Raw genomic sequence first — 12,666 nt, forward strand, 5'->3', positions numbered from 1 at the left:
TATCGTAAGGAAAGCAACCGCGCTGCTAGTTGTCCACTCCGATATGTACATTCTTCTCCCCGGCTGGGAGCACCTCTTCCTCCCTCTTGCCTTTAAGATTTGGTAACTCCTCCATTGCTTCTTTGATGATCGAAAGGGCGGATTCGATCTCCTCTTCGGTAATCACAAGCGGCGGCGCGAGGCGAATGATGTTTTGGTGGGTAGGTTTAGCCTGTATGTGCGCGTTAGTACCGTCGACCTCTTTCGCATGCATGACCTTGAGGGCTCTTCCTACCAGTAATCCTTTCTCTTTGCAGAGCATGCACAGATCCCACGCGCTATGTCCGTTCGTCTTTGCCTCGTCAATAACGATAGCGTTCAGCAGACCCTTGCCACGAATGGTTTTGATCATAGGGTTGTTGATGTTCTTCAGACCCTCACGGAACTTGTTACCCAACGTCTCCGCACGCTCGACCATATTTTCCTCTTGGATAAGTTCCAAAGCTCGGATTGCGACAGCGGAGCCGAGCGGATTCCCGCCATAAGTCGAACCGTGGGTGCCAGGCTCAATGGTGAGCATGACCTCCTTTGAGCCCAAGACACACGAAACGGGATACATGCCACCTGAGATGGCCTTTCCAAGCAGAACCAGGTCGGGCTTGATACCGCTCCACTCATGGCAAAGCATCTTGCCCGTCCGCGCAATACCTGTCTGAATCTCGTCGCAGATGAGTAGGACATTGTGCTTGTCGCAAAGAGCCCTGACTTCGCGCAGATAGCTGTCGTCTGGTACTACGATGCCTGCCTCGCCCTGAATAGGCTCGACCAGGAAAGCAGCAGTGTTCTTTCCATGCCTCTCGAAAACTTCCCGCACATCGTCAACGTTGTTGTAGCGGATCGGCTGGCCAGTCGTAGGATCTGCGCTTCCGATACCTGGGAGGTAGGGACCGTAGTTGTCGCGCGACTCGGGGTCGGTGGACATGGTGATGGCTGCGAACTGGAGTCGGATTAGCTGGTGTTGCCGATAGTGTCTTTGATGCTTACGGTTCGTCCATGGAAGTTTTCTGTCACTGCAAAGACCAACGCCTCGTTCTGCGGAATGCCCTTGACTTTGTAGCCCCACTTGCGCGCGACTTTGACAGCGGTCTCGACGGCCTCTGCGCCCGTGTTCATAGGCAAGATCATGTCGAAACCAAAAAGCTTGGTAGCGTACTCGGCGAATCGAGGGAAGACGTCATTGTAGAAGGCTCGGCTGCTAAGCGTCAATCGTGAGGCTTGCTCAGTCAACGCCTTGACGAGCTCGGGATGACAATGGCCCTGGTTCACAGCGCTGTACGCAGAGAGAAAGTCCAGATAGTGCTTGCCCTCGGGGTCCCAGACGCTGGTTCCGCTTGCGCGCGAGAAGACTATGTACTGTTAGCAATCTAAGACGCTGCAGGATGTTTGTGGGTGCATACCAATTGGCAGCGGGTGGTAGTTGTGAGCGGCAAACTTGGCTTCTGATTCTATGGCCGCGGACGAAGACTCGGAATGGTACTTTGCAGGATCTGGGGTGCCTGTAGGGTGGAATGAACGAGCAGTCGGCTTCAGAGTAGTGCCATTGGCCGCAGGTGCGTCGTTTTGAACTGCGCTGGGAGCCATGATTGTTGCTGTGAGATCGACTGTCGATATTACGCGGGGCAGCTTTGGTGGGGGATAGGATGACGGTTTGGAAGGATCGTTGCTGAAAGAAAGGCGAGGAAAACAGCGGGGGCGCCGGCGCTCTTATTTTCGTTCCTTGGTTGAGTGGTTGGTGCCGATGATAGCCAAATACTGTACTTAAGGGAAATGTTTGTCAAGTACTCGCGTCGACATGCTTATAGCGATCGGATTCTCGGTTCAGCGCGGGCTATGGAAATAGCGCCCTTCCTATTGGTGTGTGGCCGTCGTCTCGTGATGCGCGGCGGGGAGCCGCTGGGCTGCGACAAAGACTCTCATGGCGAAGGTGTGAGAGGGAATGGACGTACTTTGAGTCTAGGACAGTGAGTTCGCATATATGGTGTGTCGCGTAGCCGGCAAAACTTACCATGTTCTCTTCGCCCTGCCGATGTTGACGCGTGCACGCTTCGTGCGCCAATTTCGAGCAATCACAGCCTCACAACCTCCGTGGACACGGCACAATCCGGCTTCGATTACACGACGCCGTGAATAATTAGGCGTCAGGGTATTATGTCTGTCCAAGTAAAGGCCTATTGAGGGCGAGGACGTTCAGGTCGCTACAAGGTTGCGCAATAATCGTGCTGGGTGAAGACCCCCTCCTAGAGAATGAACCACAGCTTTTCCTGCCACGATATCACATTTTCAAGCCCCTGAATACACGTGTGCCTCTTCTATGCTGCTCTGCATCGCTACTCGCAGACTACTGTCCGTTTCCTACTCGTCCTTCAAAACTTGGCACACCTCTCTCCTGCGTACCTACTCTGCAGCCGCCATGTCAACGTCAACCAGACATCCAATGAGCCCACATCAACCGTTTCATTGGATCCTTGACTGGGACGGAACCATCACCAGGCACGACACCCTTGATACTCTCGTCAACATCTCCGCATCCGCAAAACCCGATTTCCCAACCGAAGATGCCTGGAGGCGCGTCACAAAAGCCTACATGGACGACTACACGGCTACACTCAAACAGCTTAAACCCGATGGCGTGCTCCCCAAGACAGTCGAAGATGAAAGAGAGCTGCTGAAGAACCTGAAAGCCGTGGAGCAACGAAGCCTGGATCGCGTCTCCTCATCCGGCATCTTCGCAGGCCTAACAGCTACACAGATCGCTGCAGGCACCCAAAAGGCCATTTCCTCTCAGCAAGTCGACTTCCGTCCAGGCTTTGCAAATTTCACGCAAGATGCCCAGGCCCAACAGGTTGGCTCAATAGGGCACACAAGAAGCCTGATCAATGTGCTAAGTGTAAACTGGAGTCAGCACTTCATCTCATCCTGTCTTCGCGCCTCCAATGTCTCCATACAGTCCCCCGCCATCCTTTCAAATGAAATCGGAGATATTCAACACGGACGAGCTTCAGATGGCCATATCGGCCCCGCGAACGGCACAATGGTCATTTCTAGCGACGACAAGCTGCGATGCCTCGAACGATTGAGGCAAGAAAACGCAGTGGCTGGTGACTCCCTACCAATAGTCTACGTGGGAGATAGCTGGCCGGATCTTGAGTGCTTACTTGCGGCCGATTTAGGCATTTGTGTGAGAGATGAGCCGATGGGGAGTAGTCAGAGGAAACTAGCCGACTCGTTGGAGCGGCTAGGGGTTACATGTCCGCGATTGAGAGATTGGCGCGAAGCTGATGAGTGGAAGGTTGTTTGGGCGAGGGATTTTACGGAGATTAGAGATTGGGTTGCGCGGCTTAGGTGCTTGGAACAATAACGGAATGAATTGAATTCGTCAACACTCCGTTGTATGATCAAGTGGTGGTTACAGAGCAAACAGAACTCACGGAAACAGAAATTTGGATCTAGGTGGATATGCAGTAGACGACAATCCATGGCTATCTTTCAAGACTCTGGGAGGTGACAAGGAGATAGACTGAGAGAAGCGCCAATTGAAGAAGATTGATGTTATTCAGTTCCATGTTGGTGCAACTATCTCGCGGAAGCCGTCCGACGACGTAATACTTCTATTGAATAGTACAACTCAGTGCTCACAGAAAGAAAACTCGCGATCGGTCAATTGTTCCATTGCAGCTTTGTCCATCATCCCTCGCTCAGCCATCAGCTCTTCGCGAAGCGCCTTTGCTTCAGCCAACCCGATCGGAAAATCGACTCCGTCGGCAATCATGTCAATCAACTCGGCAGGTAAGAAGCTCACCTTGCTCTTGTCAGCTTTGATCTCTCGCAGCCACCAATCTCGCTGCTGTGGCGGAACGTTTGCAGTTGAGATGACAGGAATTGTAGGTGCAACAAGGAATCTAAACGTTGAAGAGCGAAGTCAGTACGGATTTCACATGCCTTCTGTACAAAGACGTTACTTACAGTGCGAGGATCTTGCGATGTCCCGGTTTGGTCGGATCAATGAGCTTGAAGCTACCAACGCGGTGCTGAAATCCGTTTGGAAACGCGATGAAGCGATCTTCACGCGTAAGTACGGCACCAATCTCTTGCGTGTTCGGCGTATAGTTTATGATTCCGAAGGTCTTCTCAATACCTTTGTAGTCACCCTGTTCGTAAGAGAGCGACTCCTCGAGTTCCTCGGAATCTACTTTTGTGCGAAAAGACAGGTGCGAGTCTGTGATGTTCTCATTGTCGTAATAGTACAACGCGGTAGCGACAATATGTTCATTCAACTGGCCTTCAACATGCCAGGACCCACCCTCGTAGCTAGGCTTTTCGGGCGTAAGGTGGATGTTGGCAAGTTTGACAATGACTTGAATCTTCTTCTCGCCTTGGCTAAGGAACTTGAATTTGTTTTCGACATCTTCGGCTGTTACGTCGAGCGAGTCAAATTCCAATGGTTCAGGTTTATCGTATATGCGTAGCTTTTCCAACGTTTCGTAGAAATCTTCCTCATATCCGTCAAAGTCGTCTGGTAACTCTTCCTTAGTACCCTCGGGAAGCTTATATTCAACGGAGTCGCATTCGATGCGCTGCTTGCTCTCAAAAGACCCGCCGGGATACGATTCCCAAATGATGTTCCAGAATGGAATGGCTATAGTAATGATATCCTCTATGACAGCATATAGGTCCTTGTGATCCGCTGGGTGCAAGTTGTTTATGTACGAGTCAATTTTAGCCTTCTCGCCGTCTGGGAATGAAACATCGCAAGGCAGCCATTGGAAGCGAGAAGACCAGAGGTTAGAGTCTTCAGAATCATGGTCATAGCGATCAACAGGCTCCGGTACGATCTTGCCCCGTCCGATTGCTGACATGCAGTCACTTTGAGAAATGGTCCTGTCTGGCAGAATGCGCGAGCACTGGTAGATAAGCGGAAACAAAGACGGATGCACCAAGTCGAGCACTTTTCCGTCGGAGCCTGGGTGCCAGTCCTTCTGGTGCTCGGGCACGTCTTCGAGAGGAACGACTGCCTTCTTCAGCCTGTCCTTCAGTTCTGCCGATACGACCGTATCAGATTTCAAAACACGCGATGCCGCGTCTAGAACGGAAATGAGGCCAGTCTCCTCGTACAGAGCTGCCTTGGCGCAGAGTTCTTTGATGCACTAGCAGAGTGAGTCAGCATTTACAATGGATTCCGATATTGCACCCACATATTCGAACATCTTCGTGCTCATATCGCCATTCTTATCAACTACTGTAGTCCAATCTAGGTCATTGACTTCTTGCTTCCACTTCGCAATGATGGCTGGATCTTGCACTTTACGCTGCCAGTCAGGCTTGTCCGTGATCTTGTTCACGAAAAACAGCATGCACTTCTCCCGGACCGTGAAAACATCATGTCTCCAGTCTATGACCGCAGATAAGCACTCTGCGGAACCGTAAGGGTCATCGCTCGATTCATCTAACGGGAGTCCAAAGCCGGGAAGCTGCTGGACAATTAGCTAGAAGCTATCTTAAGATCGGACGTGACGACGCGCACTTTGATCTGGTCTTGCCTGGCCATCGTGTTGTCCTTGGTAGTCGTTGAGCGCATGAGTTGAGGTTGCTGTAGTTGCAAGATTGAGGGATCACGTTCGGATTTATACATTTATACCCGAGAACGCCCAGACCAAAAGGAGCTTTCTGCCTAGAAGCGCGCACCGTAGTTTAGGCACCCGTGCTGCCATGGCCAAGTATAGAATTATGGCTACGAGAGGCTTGGTTTTGTAGAGAGAGATTCTGAGCAGTTGCCTTTAGTAGAGAATTGTAGACGAGACGAGCAAAGATGTGAGGAGAGTGAAAGACATTAGGCCAATTTGTCACGGGCCGATAAGGAACAGCAGCTTATCTTCCCATCTCGGTGCCACGCGACAGTATCTCTATTCACATCGATACATTGCGCATCTTTCGCCCATATCATGACTTCTCTTTAGTCTCTGTCAGCTCCGTGGCGTCAGCACCGTCATGGCTGCTGTGCTGCTTCTTCTCGTCGATGCCATATTGCGTGTCCAGCTCCTTCCGGAGCGGGATGCTCTTCTCCACCCACACCAGGCAGAAACACGCAATGCTGATGCCCATGCATATGAACCATATAGTTCGCAAGCTACGCTGGTACACGTCAATCACCTCAGCCCAGAGGTTGGGTGGTGTTGCTGCCCGCACGAGTCGCGCCCGGCTTGCAAAACCATACGCCTGGCCATGTCTGAGCTGCTGCCGCAGCTCTAACGACGAAATGTGCGGGAGGTTGTGGTCGAACACGCCGTTGAATATTGTGGATGCAATAGTGACTCCCCAAACGTAGCCGAACGTGCGGACGAAGCTATAAGTAGCCGTCGAAGAGGCTACGTCCGACTCTGGCAGAGATGCCAATATTGCAGGCAGCAGGGTTGAGAGGGTCAGACCCAGGCCGCCGCTAACGATGAGTTGAAAGGTAGCCCACTTCGCAGTGCTATCGTCGAGCAGTGTGAATAGACCGAAGCCAACAGCAGCAATCGCGAACGACGCAGCGTGCAGCGGCTTGTATGCGCCCGTCTTCTCCATCAACACGCCGGCCACCACCGCAAAAACCAGTGTTCCAAGGGCAAAGGGAAGGAAATTGACGCCTGACTGCACGACTGTGGTGCCGAGCACCGCTTGAAAGAAGACGGGCAGGAAGTATCCGGATGATTGGACCATTACCGAAGACAGGAAGGTTAACGCAAAAGCTGTAGTTGATGTCCGGTTGCTGAACAGTCGCTCAGGCACGCTGGGGTAGTGAGCAAAATGTTGCTGCACATGGAATACGATCCAGCCGACGACGCCCACGACTAGAGGCAGGATGATGCGCCATGAGTTCCATGGATATTCGATCCCCCCCGTTACAAGGCCGAATAGCACAGCCAGCACGCTCGGAATAAAAATGAGGTTGCCAAGCACGTCAATTCCTTGCGGCTCCTTTTGCTTCTTCATACGCATGAAGATTAGTATTGCAAGCAGGGCCACGCCGCATATGGGGATATTCATATAGAAAATCCACCGCCAGTTTGCTTCTGCCAGCGCGCCTCCAACGACGGGCCCCATCCCAGCAGCCACACCCGACCAACTGAACATTAGGCCCAGGTACTTGCCGCGCTCGCGGAGAGGCACCAAATCGCAGCACACAATGTCAAGCAGGACGTATATGCCACCTGCGCCCACGCCTTGTATCGTCCGTCCCGCAATCAGCATTTCAACGTTGTGTGCTCCTCCTGCAATACCACTGCCGAGCGCAAACAATACCGTCGATCCAATGAACGGCAATTGGCGACCAAAGACGTTGGCAAGTTGCCCAAAGAGAGGCTGTGGGACGGAAGAGGCGACAACGAAGGAGTTTGCGATCCATACATATTTTCCTGCCCCACCGATTTCCGCCGTAATCCTAGGGAGGGCAACCATCACCTAATGTGAAATAAGTTGGTGTATGTTCCATATGCAGTTCGCACATGGGAGTTTGCTTACAATCGAGACGTCGAGGGCTGAAATAAAAGCCAAGATACACAACGCAACGAAGATGCCCCAAAACCGCACTGACTTCTTACTTTCAGCCATCTTGCCAGAAAGGTGAGGAAATATCGACAAGGAGATAGAGCGTAGATGAACGAGTATATAAGGATACACGTATGAGCAGACCGTGCTGACGCAGTAAGATATCGCCCGACGCGTGGCGTCGGGCCTAACTCATCCTACAATAAGAACGCCTAAATCTTAGTGCATGAGTGGGCTCTTGCGTCGGCGAAATACCCGGAAATAAGCCGAAAAAAAAGCAGCAGCAGCAACCCGTAAATATCATCTTTTAGGTATTGTGTAAACTTTACTGCCTTAATACTGTGTTAAGGTGCTGGGTATAGCACCTGAACCGTGGTTTCATACTAATTTCTCTTACTGCGTTGTATGATCCGCTCTAGCGTTGACTTTAATTTCAAACAAAGCAGTAAGAATTAAATAACCAAAGTATTATTTTTATTAAGATAGGCTAGTTAAGAAACTACAGTTAAGAGCTATAGAGTACTCTAGGCAGAAGAAATTAAACGGTATACGTTAAGGATACTTTAAGAACTCTAAGAAGATCTGCTGCTACTATTCAATGCTATTGGTATTTCGCGTAGAATTCTCCACCTTGAGGCGCCCTTCCGAAGGGCTAATATCGCATATCCACTCGGGGTCTCCCTTGTTTTGCTTATCCCCAGGCAGTTCGTTTTTCATTGCAACATTATACCAGCACCATGGACTTTGCGGAGATACAGACGTCCCGGTTTTCAGGCCTGGATGCACTCGCTATCAACGCTGTGAGCAGCATCATTGGATTCGTTTCGCTCTTTGTCTTCTACAAGGCACTGGTAATCAAGAAATTGATGGGTTACTTTTGTTTAATTCTAGGCCGGTCTAAAGATTGCTGATGGTGTTTATATGATGCAGGCCAGTCCTTCTCAGGGCTTCTCGAACGTCTTCAGGCCTTTCTTCAAGCGCTATCAAGCTTGGGCGTACCTCTTTGGGGGCTCTGAAATCATCTAGGAAGCGTTCGACAAGTTGAATGGCAAGCCTTTCGAGCTTTTGCTTCTGATAATTGCCATGTCTTTGTATCAGATCCAAAGCAAATAAAGGAGCTCGACAGTGCGCCAGATGCCGTGCTTTCCTTTTCGGCAGCCTCTAAACAGGTTAAGATTGACAGCGGCACAAAGATTGCTCTTGCTAAAAATCAAAGTAGATGCTGCAGCCAGTGTACACTATGTAGGCCGAATTTACGGTATCTTGATTATTGTCGACGTAGATGTGCTATATATATGCCACAGACAATGCGCCTTGAGAATATCATATTACTTTGCGACCTCTGTAGATTTTAGTCTGACGATCAACAGGTATGGACTCAACTGGTTTGACCGCCGCTGCACCGAGGGCGTTGGGTTCATTCGGGCTCTACGGACGCTTTTGACAAGTAATTTGTCTACGACCCTGCCGGATCTGAGCTGTATTATCCGGACGAGGTTTGAGGAGTTGCATGCTGGGCATACAGAGGTTGATGGTATGTGTTCAAGCAGCGAGATTGATTGGTCAACATGCTTATGAGGTGGAGCAGGTGTAAAACACTCGCCCGCATACCACATGATTGTTGAATTAGTGGTTCTGTCTAACGCTGTATCATTCTTTGGTAAAGACCTTGGTGAGTTGCGTATAACATTATCGTTTTGTAAAAGTAAACTTACAATGCGCAGCGAAAGATGAGCAGTTCATGACCTCAGCACTCGCATATACTGAGGAGACCGTAGTGTGCGCGGAAATGGCCCGTTTGCTGCCCAAATTCATGACGCCGTTAGTGTACCTTCGATATGACCCTCTGGAAACATGCTGAAGGATCTTTAGTATTGTTGGAGGCATCATCGCTCGCACAATCAAATCACATGAAGCCATCTACAATCGACTGGTCCCTATCGTCGAGCAACGCTGTCTCGAGAGGGATCTCGCGAATTTGGGACAACCTGTCACTATACATGTACAATTTTAACCACTCATCTTTGGAATCACGCGGTCTAATTCACTTCTAGGCAGATTGCATACAATGAATTATGGAAACATCGCCCAAGAATGCCCCTTGGACAGCACGACGCTTGGTACAAGCCCATGGCCATATGGTTTGGATCAGTACATGCTGTCTCCACTGTACGTATAATCCTAAAATATGATCACAGGATATTAATGTAAGCTAGACGGTTGCCTTTTCTATCTATGTTTTATGCCTCCATCCGGAGTACGTGGACCCTCTTCATAGAGAATATTATGCCCAATACGCCGATTTTGAGCATACAGAAACTGGAGGTTATCCTCGGTCAGATCATAATGAATTACAATTGTGAGCTTACAGATCCTAAAGCGCCGCGGCTGTGAACGTGGCGCTCGATAATCTTGCCTAAAGCGAAGACGATAGTCATCTTCACGCCGCTTAGCCATGTGGACTAAGTCAAGGGAGAGGAGCTCCCTATCTCTCGTGACCGCTACGGCGGTCACTCCACATGTACCAAATAGACGCGAATGGTCGCGTGATAGCCTGCAGAAGTTGCTGTAGCTACTTGCAAGTCAGGGTCATCATTTTCGGATCTCTAGATCCGAGGTCTCGTGAGTTTAGTGTTCCTCCGCCTTTGACTAGACATGTGCCGTTTACGCGTGCCTCGGACAAGGATCTCCGCCAATGCTGTGGTGGCCTTAGGACACCCGTCTTGGCACTCCGGAGGGACCTTCGTGGCGGTCTACATTCCCTTTAGTATGTTTTCCCGACTCCGGAGAATGATCCGATGACAGAGAACTTTAACGGGATTTTTAGAAGCGAACACGAGAGACTAAGGGACTAGTGGCGCTTAGGTCCATTTCCACTATTCCGGAGCATGTGGAGTCTCCAGACGCTTGAGTATGGGGTAACTGCACACTAAGTCTTAAAGACGCGCTGACCCATCATGGATTGTTTTCACATCACCGCAATCAACCATTTCTTTCCAATAACATTTCGGAATGGCGATCACTCAGGAAGATGAGAAGCACGTGTCGGCAGAGCACAGAGAAGCCTCCTCGGATGGCGATGCTGGCTTTCTCCATACCGGTAAAGAGGCTACAGAGTTTGAGCAGAATCTGACCTTGAGAGATGCCTTGAAATACTATCCATGGTCCATTTTCTGGTCAATCATGTTTTCGGCCGCCATCATTATGGAAGGCTGTACGTAACATCCATGTGCGAACTACAAGAGACATACACTAACCTCGTACGCCAATATTTAGACGACATTGTCCTCATCGGCAACTTGATGGCCCAGCCAGCTTTCCAGAAGAGGTATGGAGGATGGTTCGGCGAAAAGCTGGGCTGGCAAATCACTGGCCCGTGGCAGGTTGGCATGGGATGTGCCACAGGAATAGGCACCATCATAGGTGCTTTCGCCAACGGATGGTAAGTGAGACGTCGCGACATTTAATGCGCAAGCAACTTACGCGGACACAGGTTGACCGAGAAGTTCGGATACCGGAGGACATTGCTCGTAGCCGTTACCTCAGTCGCCGGCTTCATCTTTATTACGTTCTTCGCCCAAAGCCTACCAATGCTCATGACCGGTCAAGTCCTCTGTGGACTTCCCTGGGGCGTTTTTGCAACCATGGCGCCCGCATATGCATCTGAAGTTTGCCCAATCAAGCTCAGGGGATATCTGGCCAACTATGTCTGCCTATGCTGGGCGTTAGGACAACTTATGGCGGCTGGTGTTCTCACGAGCTTCTCTTCGAACACAACCCAATGGGCCTACCGTATCCCTTTCGCGATACAGTGGGTGTGGCCGATTCCTCTTTTCCTAATTCTGTGGTTTGCGCCTGAATCTCCGTACTGGCTTGCCCGTAAAGGTCGCCTTGAGGAAGCCGAAAATACGCTTCGGAGGCTTACCTCGAAGAACTTTCCGCTCGATCACAGCAAGTTGCTCGCCATGGTTGTACACACCAACCGCGTCGAGGACGAGAGCGGTACTGGAACAACCTACCTCGACTGCTTCAAAGGCACCAACCTCCGACGCACTGAGATTGTCTGCTTCGTCTTCATTGCCCAGAACACAACCGGCGTTACCATTGGCGGTACTCCTACATACTTCTTTGTGCAGGCTGGTGTCAGCGCCGCAGAGTCATTCAAATTCGCTACTGGGGCTCTAGGACTCGCCTCTGTCGGCGTCCTTATCTCTTGGTATTTAATCACACGCTTTGGTCGCCGCACATTGTATGTATGGTCGAGTCTTGCGCTCACCATATTGTTGTTGATTATTGGCGTCATTGCAACGGTATCACAGTCTCCTGGTGCGAGCTTCGCACAGGCTGGGATGGTGTTGGCTTGGGAGGTCATCTTCTACTCCACTATTGGACCCGTCTGCTACGCCATCATCGGTGAAATTCCCGCTGTCAGCGTCCGTTCCAAGTCCATCTGTCTATCTCGAATCGCCTACTACATCAGCCAGATCATTAATATGGTCTCGTATCCGTACATGATCAACCCCACCGAGGGTGACTGGAAGGGCAAGGTCGGATACTTCTATGTAAGCCACCAACATGCCGTAATCACTCTATTGTTTTGGCCCTGCTAACAAATTTCTTAGGCGGGACTTGCATTCCTCACTTTCTTGTGGGCTTTCTTCAGACTTCCAGAGACAAAGGACCGATCCTTCGCCGAAATCGACTATCTTTTCACGAGCAAGGTCAGGACGCGACAGTTTTCGAAGACGAAAGTGGATACGTTCGACCCTATCGAAGAGCACCGTGTGCAGCCTTTGTCTAAAGATGTCGAGCAGTAGAAGCTATGCTTCGCCAAATAGCAATGGCTGTTAACGCTTACTGTGCATAGATACGGCAAAGGAGTGACTCGAATGGGCACAAATTGTCCGGTCAGGTTTATTGGGAGAATATAGCGTGATGCTCATATAGTCGCAAAGAAGTCTTTGTCTTGCTGAGCATACCAAAAAAATGTCTTCAGTGATGCTGTCTTGTAGCCCAAGATGTTCTAATTAAACTGACTATTGCTCTCCAAGCTACGGTAGAATCTCAGTATAAGCACCATAGTAAGAGCTGAACGTACCCACA

The 12,666-nt window shown here is 50.4% G+C and overlaps 6 protein-coding genes across 6 annotated transcripts; 3 read left to right on the forward strand and 3 right to left on the reverse strand.

Moving 5' to 3' along the window:
• Window positions 1-25: 25 nt before the first annotated feature.
• Window positions 26-1,620, reverse strand: K460DRAFT_284670 (ornithine aminotransferase; the record flags this gene model as incomplete). The annotated part of the gene is made up of 3 exons (XM_040928757.1): window positions 26-976; window positions 1,024-1,385; window positions 1,437-1,620. 3 exons carry the CDS (start codon window positions 1,618-1,620, stop codon window positions 26-28), a joined length of 1,497 nt encoding a protein of 498 aa, XP_040788425.1.
• A 374-nt stretch (window positions 1,621-1,994) lies between these two features.
• Window positions 1,995-3,624, forward strand: K460DRAFT_366714 (uncharacterized protein). The gene has a single exon (XM_040933433.1). The coding sequence runs from the start codon at window positions 2,351-2,353 to the stop codon at window positions 3,395-3,397; it is 1,047 nt and encodes a 348-aa protein (XP_040788426.1). The 5' UTR covers window positions 1,995-2,350; the 3' UTR covers window positions 3,398-3,624.
• Window positions 3,625-3,664: 40 nt separating this feature from the next.
• Window positions 3,665-5,584, reverse strand: K460DRAFT_406097 (uncharacterized protein; the record flags this gene model as incomplete). Its single annotated transcript, XM_040936919.1, has 4 exons — window positions 3,665-3,938; window positions 4,003-5,183; window positions 5,232-5,507; window positions 5,561-5,584. The coding sequence occupies 4 exons, from the start codon at window positions 5,582-5,584 to the stop codon at window positions 3,665-3,667; spliced, it is 1,755 nt and encodes a 584-aa protein (XP_040788427.1).
• A 392-nt stretch (window positions 5,585-5,976) lies between these two features.
• Window positions 5,977-7,626, reverse strand: K460DRAFT_406098 (MFS general substrate transporter; the record flags this gene model as incomplete). The annotated part of the gene is made up of 2 exons (XM_040936920.1): window positions 5,977-7,476; window positions 7,537-7,626. The coding sequence occupies 2 exons, from the start codon at window positions 7,624-7,626 to the stop codon at window positions 5,977-5,979; spliced, it is 1,590 nt and encodes a 529-aa protein (XP_040788428.1).
• A 674-nt stretch (window positions 7,627-8,300) lies between these two features.
• Window positions 8,301-9,926, forward strand: K460DRAFT_406099 (uncharacterized protein; the record flags this gene model as incomplete). The annotated part of the gene is made up of 8 exons (XM_040936921.1): window positions 8,301-8,414; window positions 8,494-8,558; window positions 8,934-9,097; window positions 9,152-9,235; window positions 9,288-9,390; window positions 9,436-9,565; window positions 9,622-9,732; window positions 9,780-9,926. 8 exons carry the CDS (start codon window positions 8,301-8,303, stop codon window positions 9,924-9,926), a joined length of 918 nt encoding a protein of 305 aa, XP_040788429.1.
• A 620-nt stretch (window positions 9,927-10,546) lies between these two features.
• K460DRAFT_386273 (sugar transporter) lies at window positions 10,547-12,621 on the forward strand. Its single transcript, XM_040935577.1, has 4 exons — window positions 10,547-10,777; window positions 10,840-11,005; window positions 11,057-12,125; window positions 12,186-12,621. Exons 1-4 carry the CDS (start codon window positions 10,576-10,578, stop codon window positions 12,378-12,380), a joined length of 1,632 nt encoding a protein of 543 aa, XP_040788430.1. The 5' UTR covers window positions 10,547-10,575; the 3' UTR covers window positions 12,381-12,621.
• The last annotated feature ends 45 nt before the right edge of the window (window positions 12,622-12,666 follow it).

Source organism: Cucurbitaria berberidis (genome assembly GCF_010015615.1).
Source record: "Cucurbitaria berberidis CBS 394.84 unplaced genomic scaffold K460scaffold_3, whole genome shotgun sequence".
Taxonomy (NCBI): Eukaryota; Fungi; Ascomycota; class Dothideomycetes; order Pleosporales; family Cucurbitariaceae; genus Cucurbitaria; species Cucurbitaria berberidis.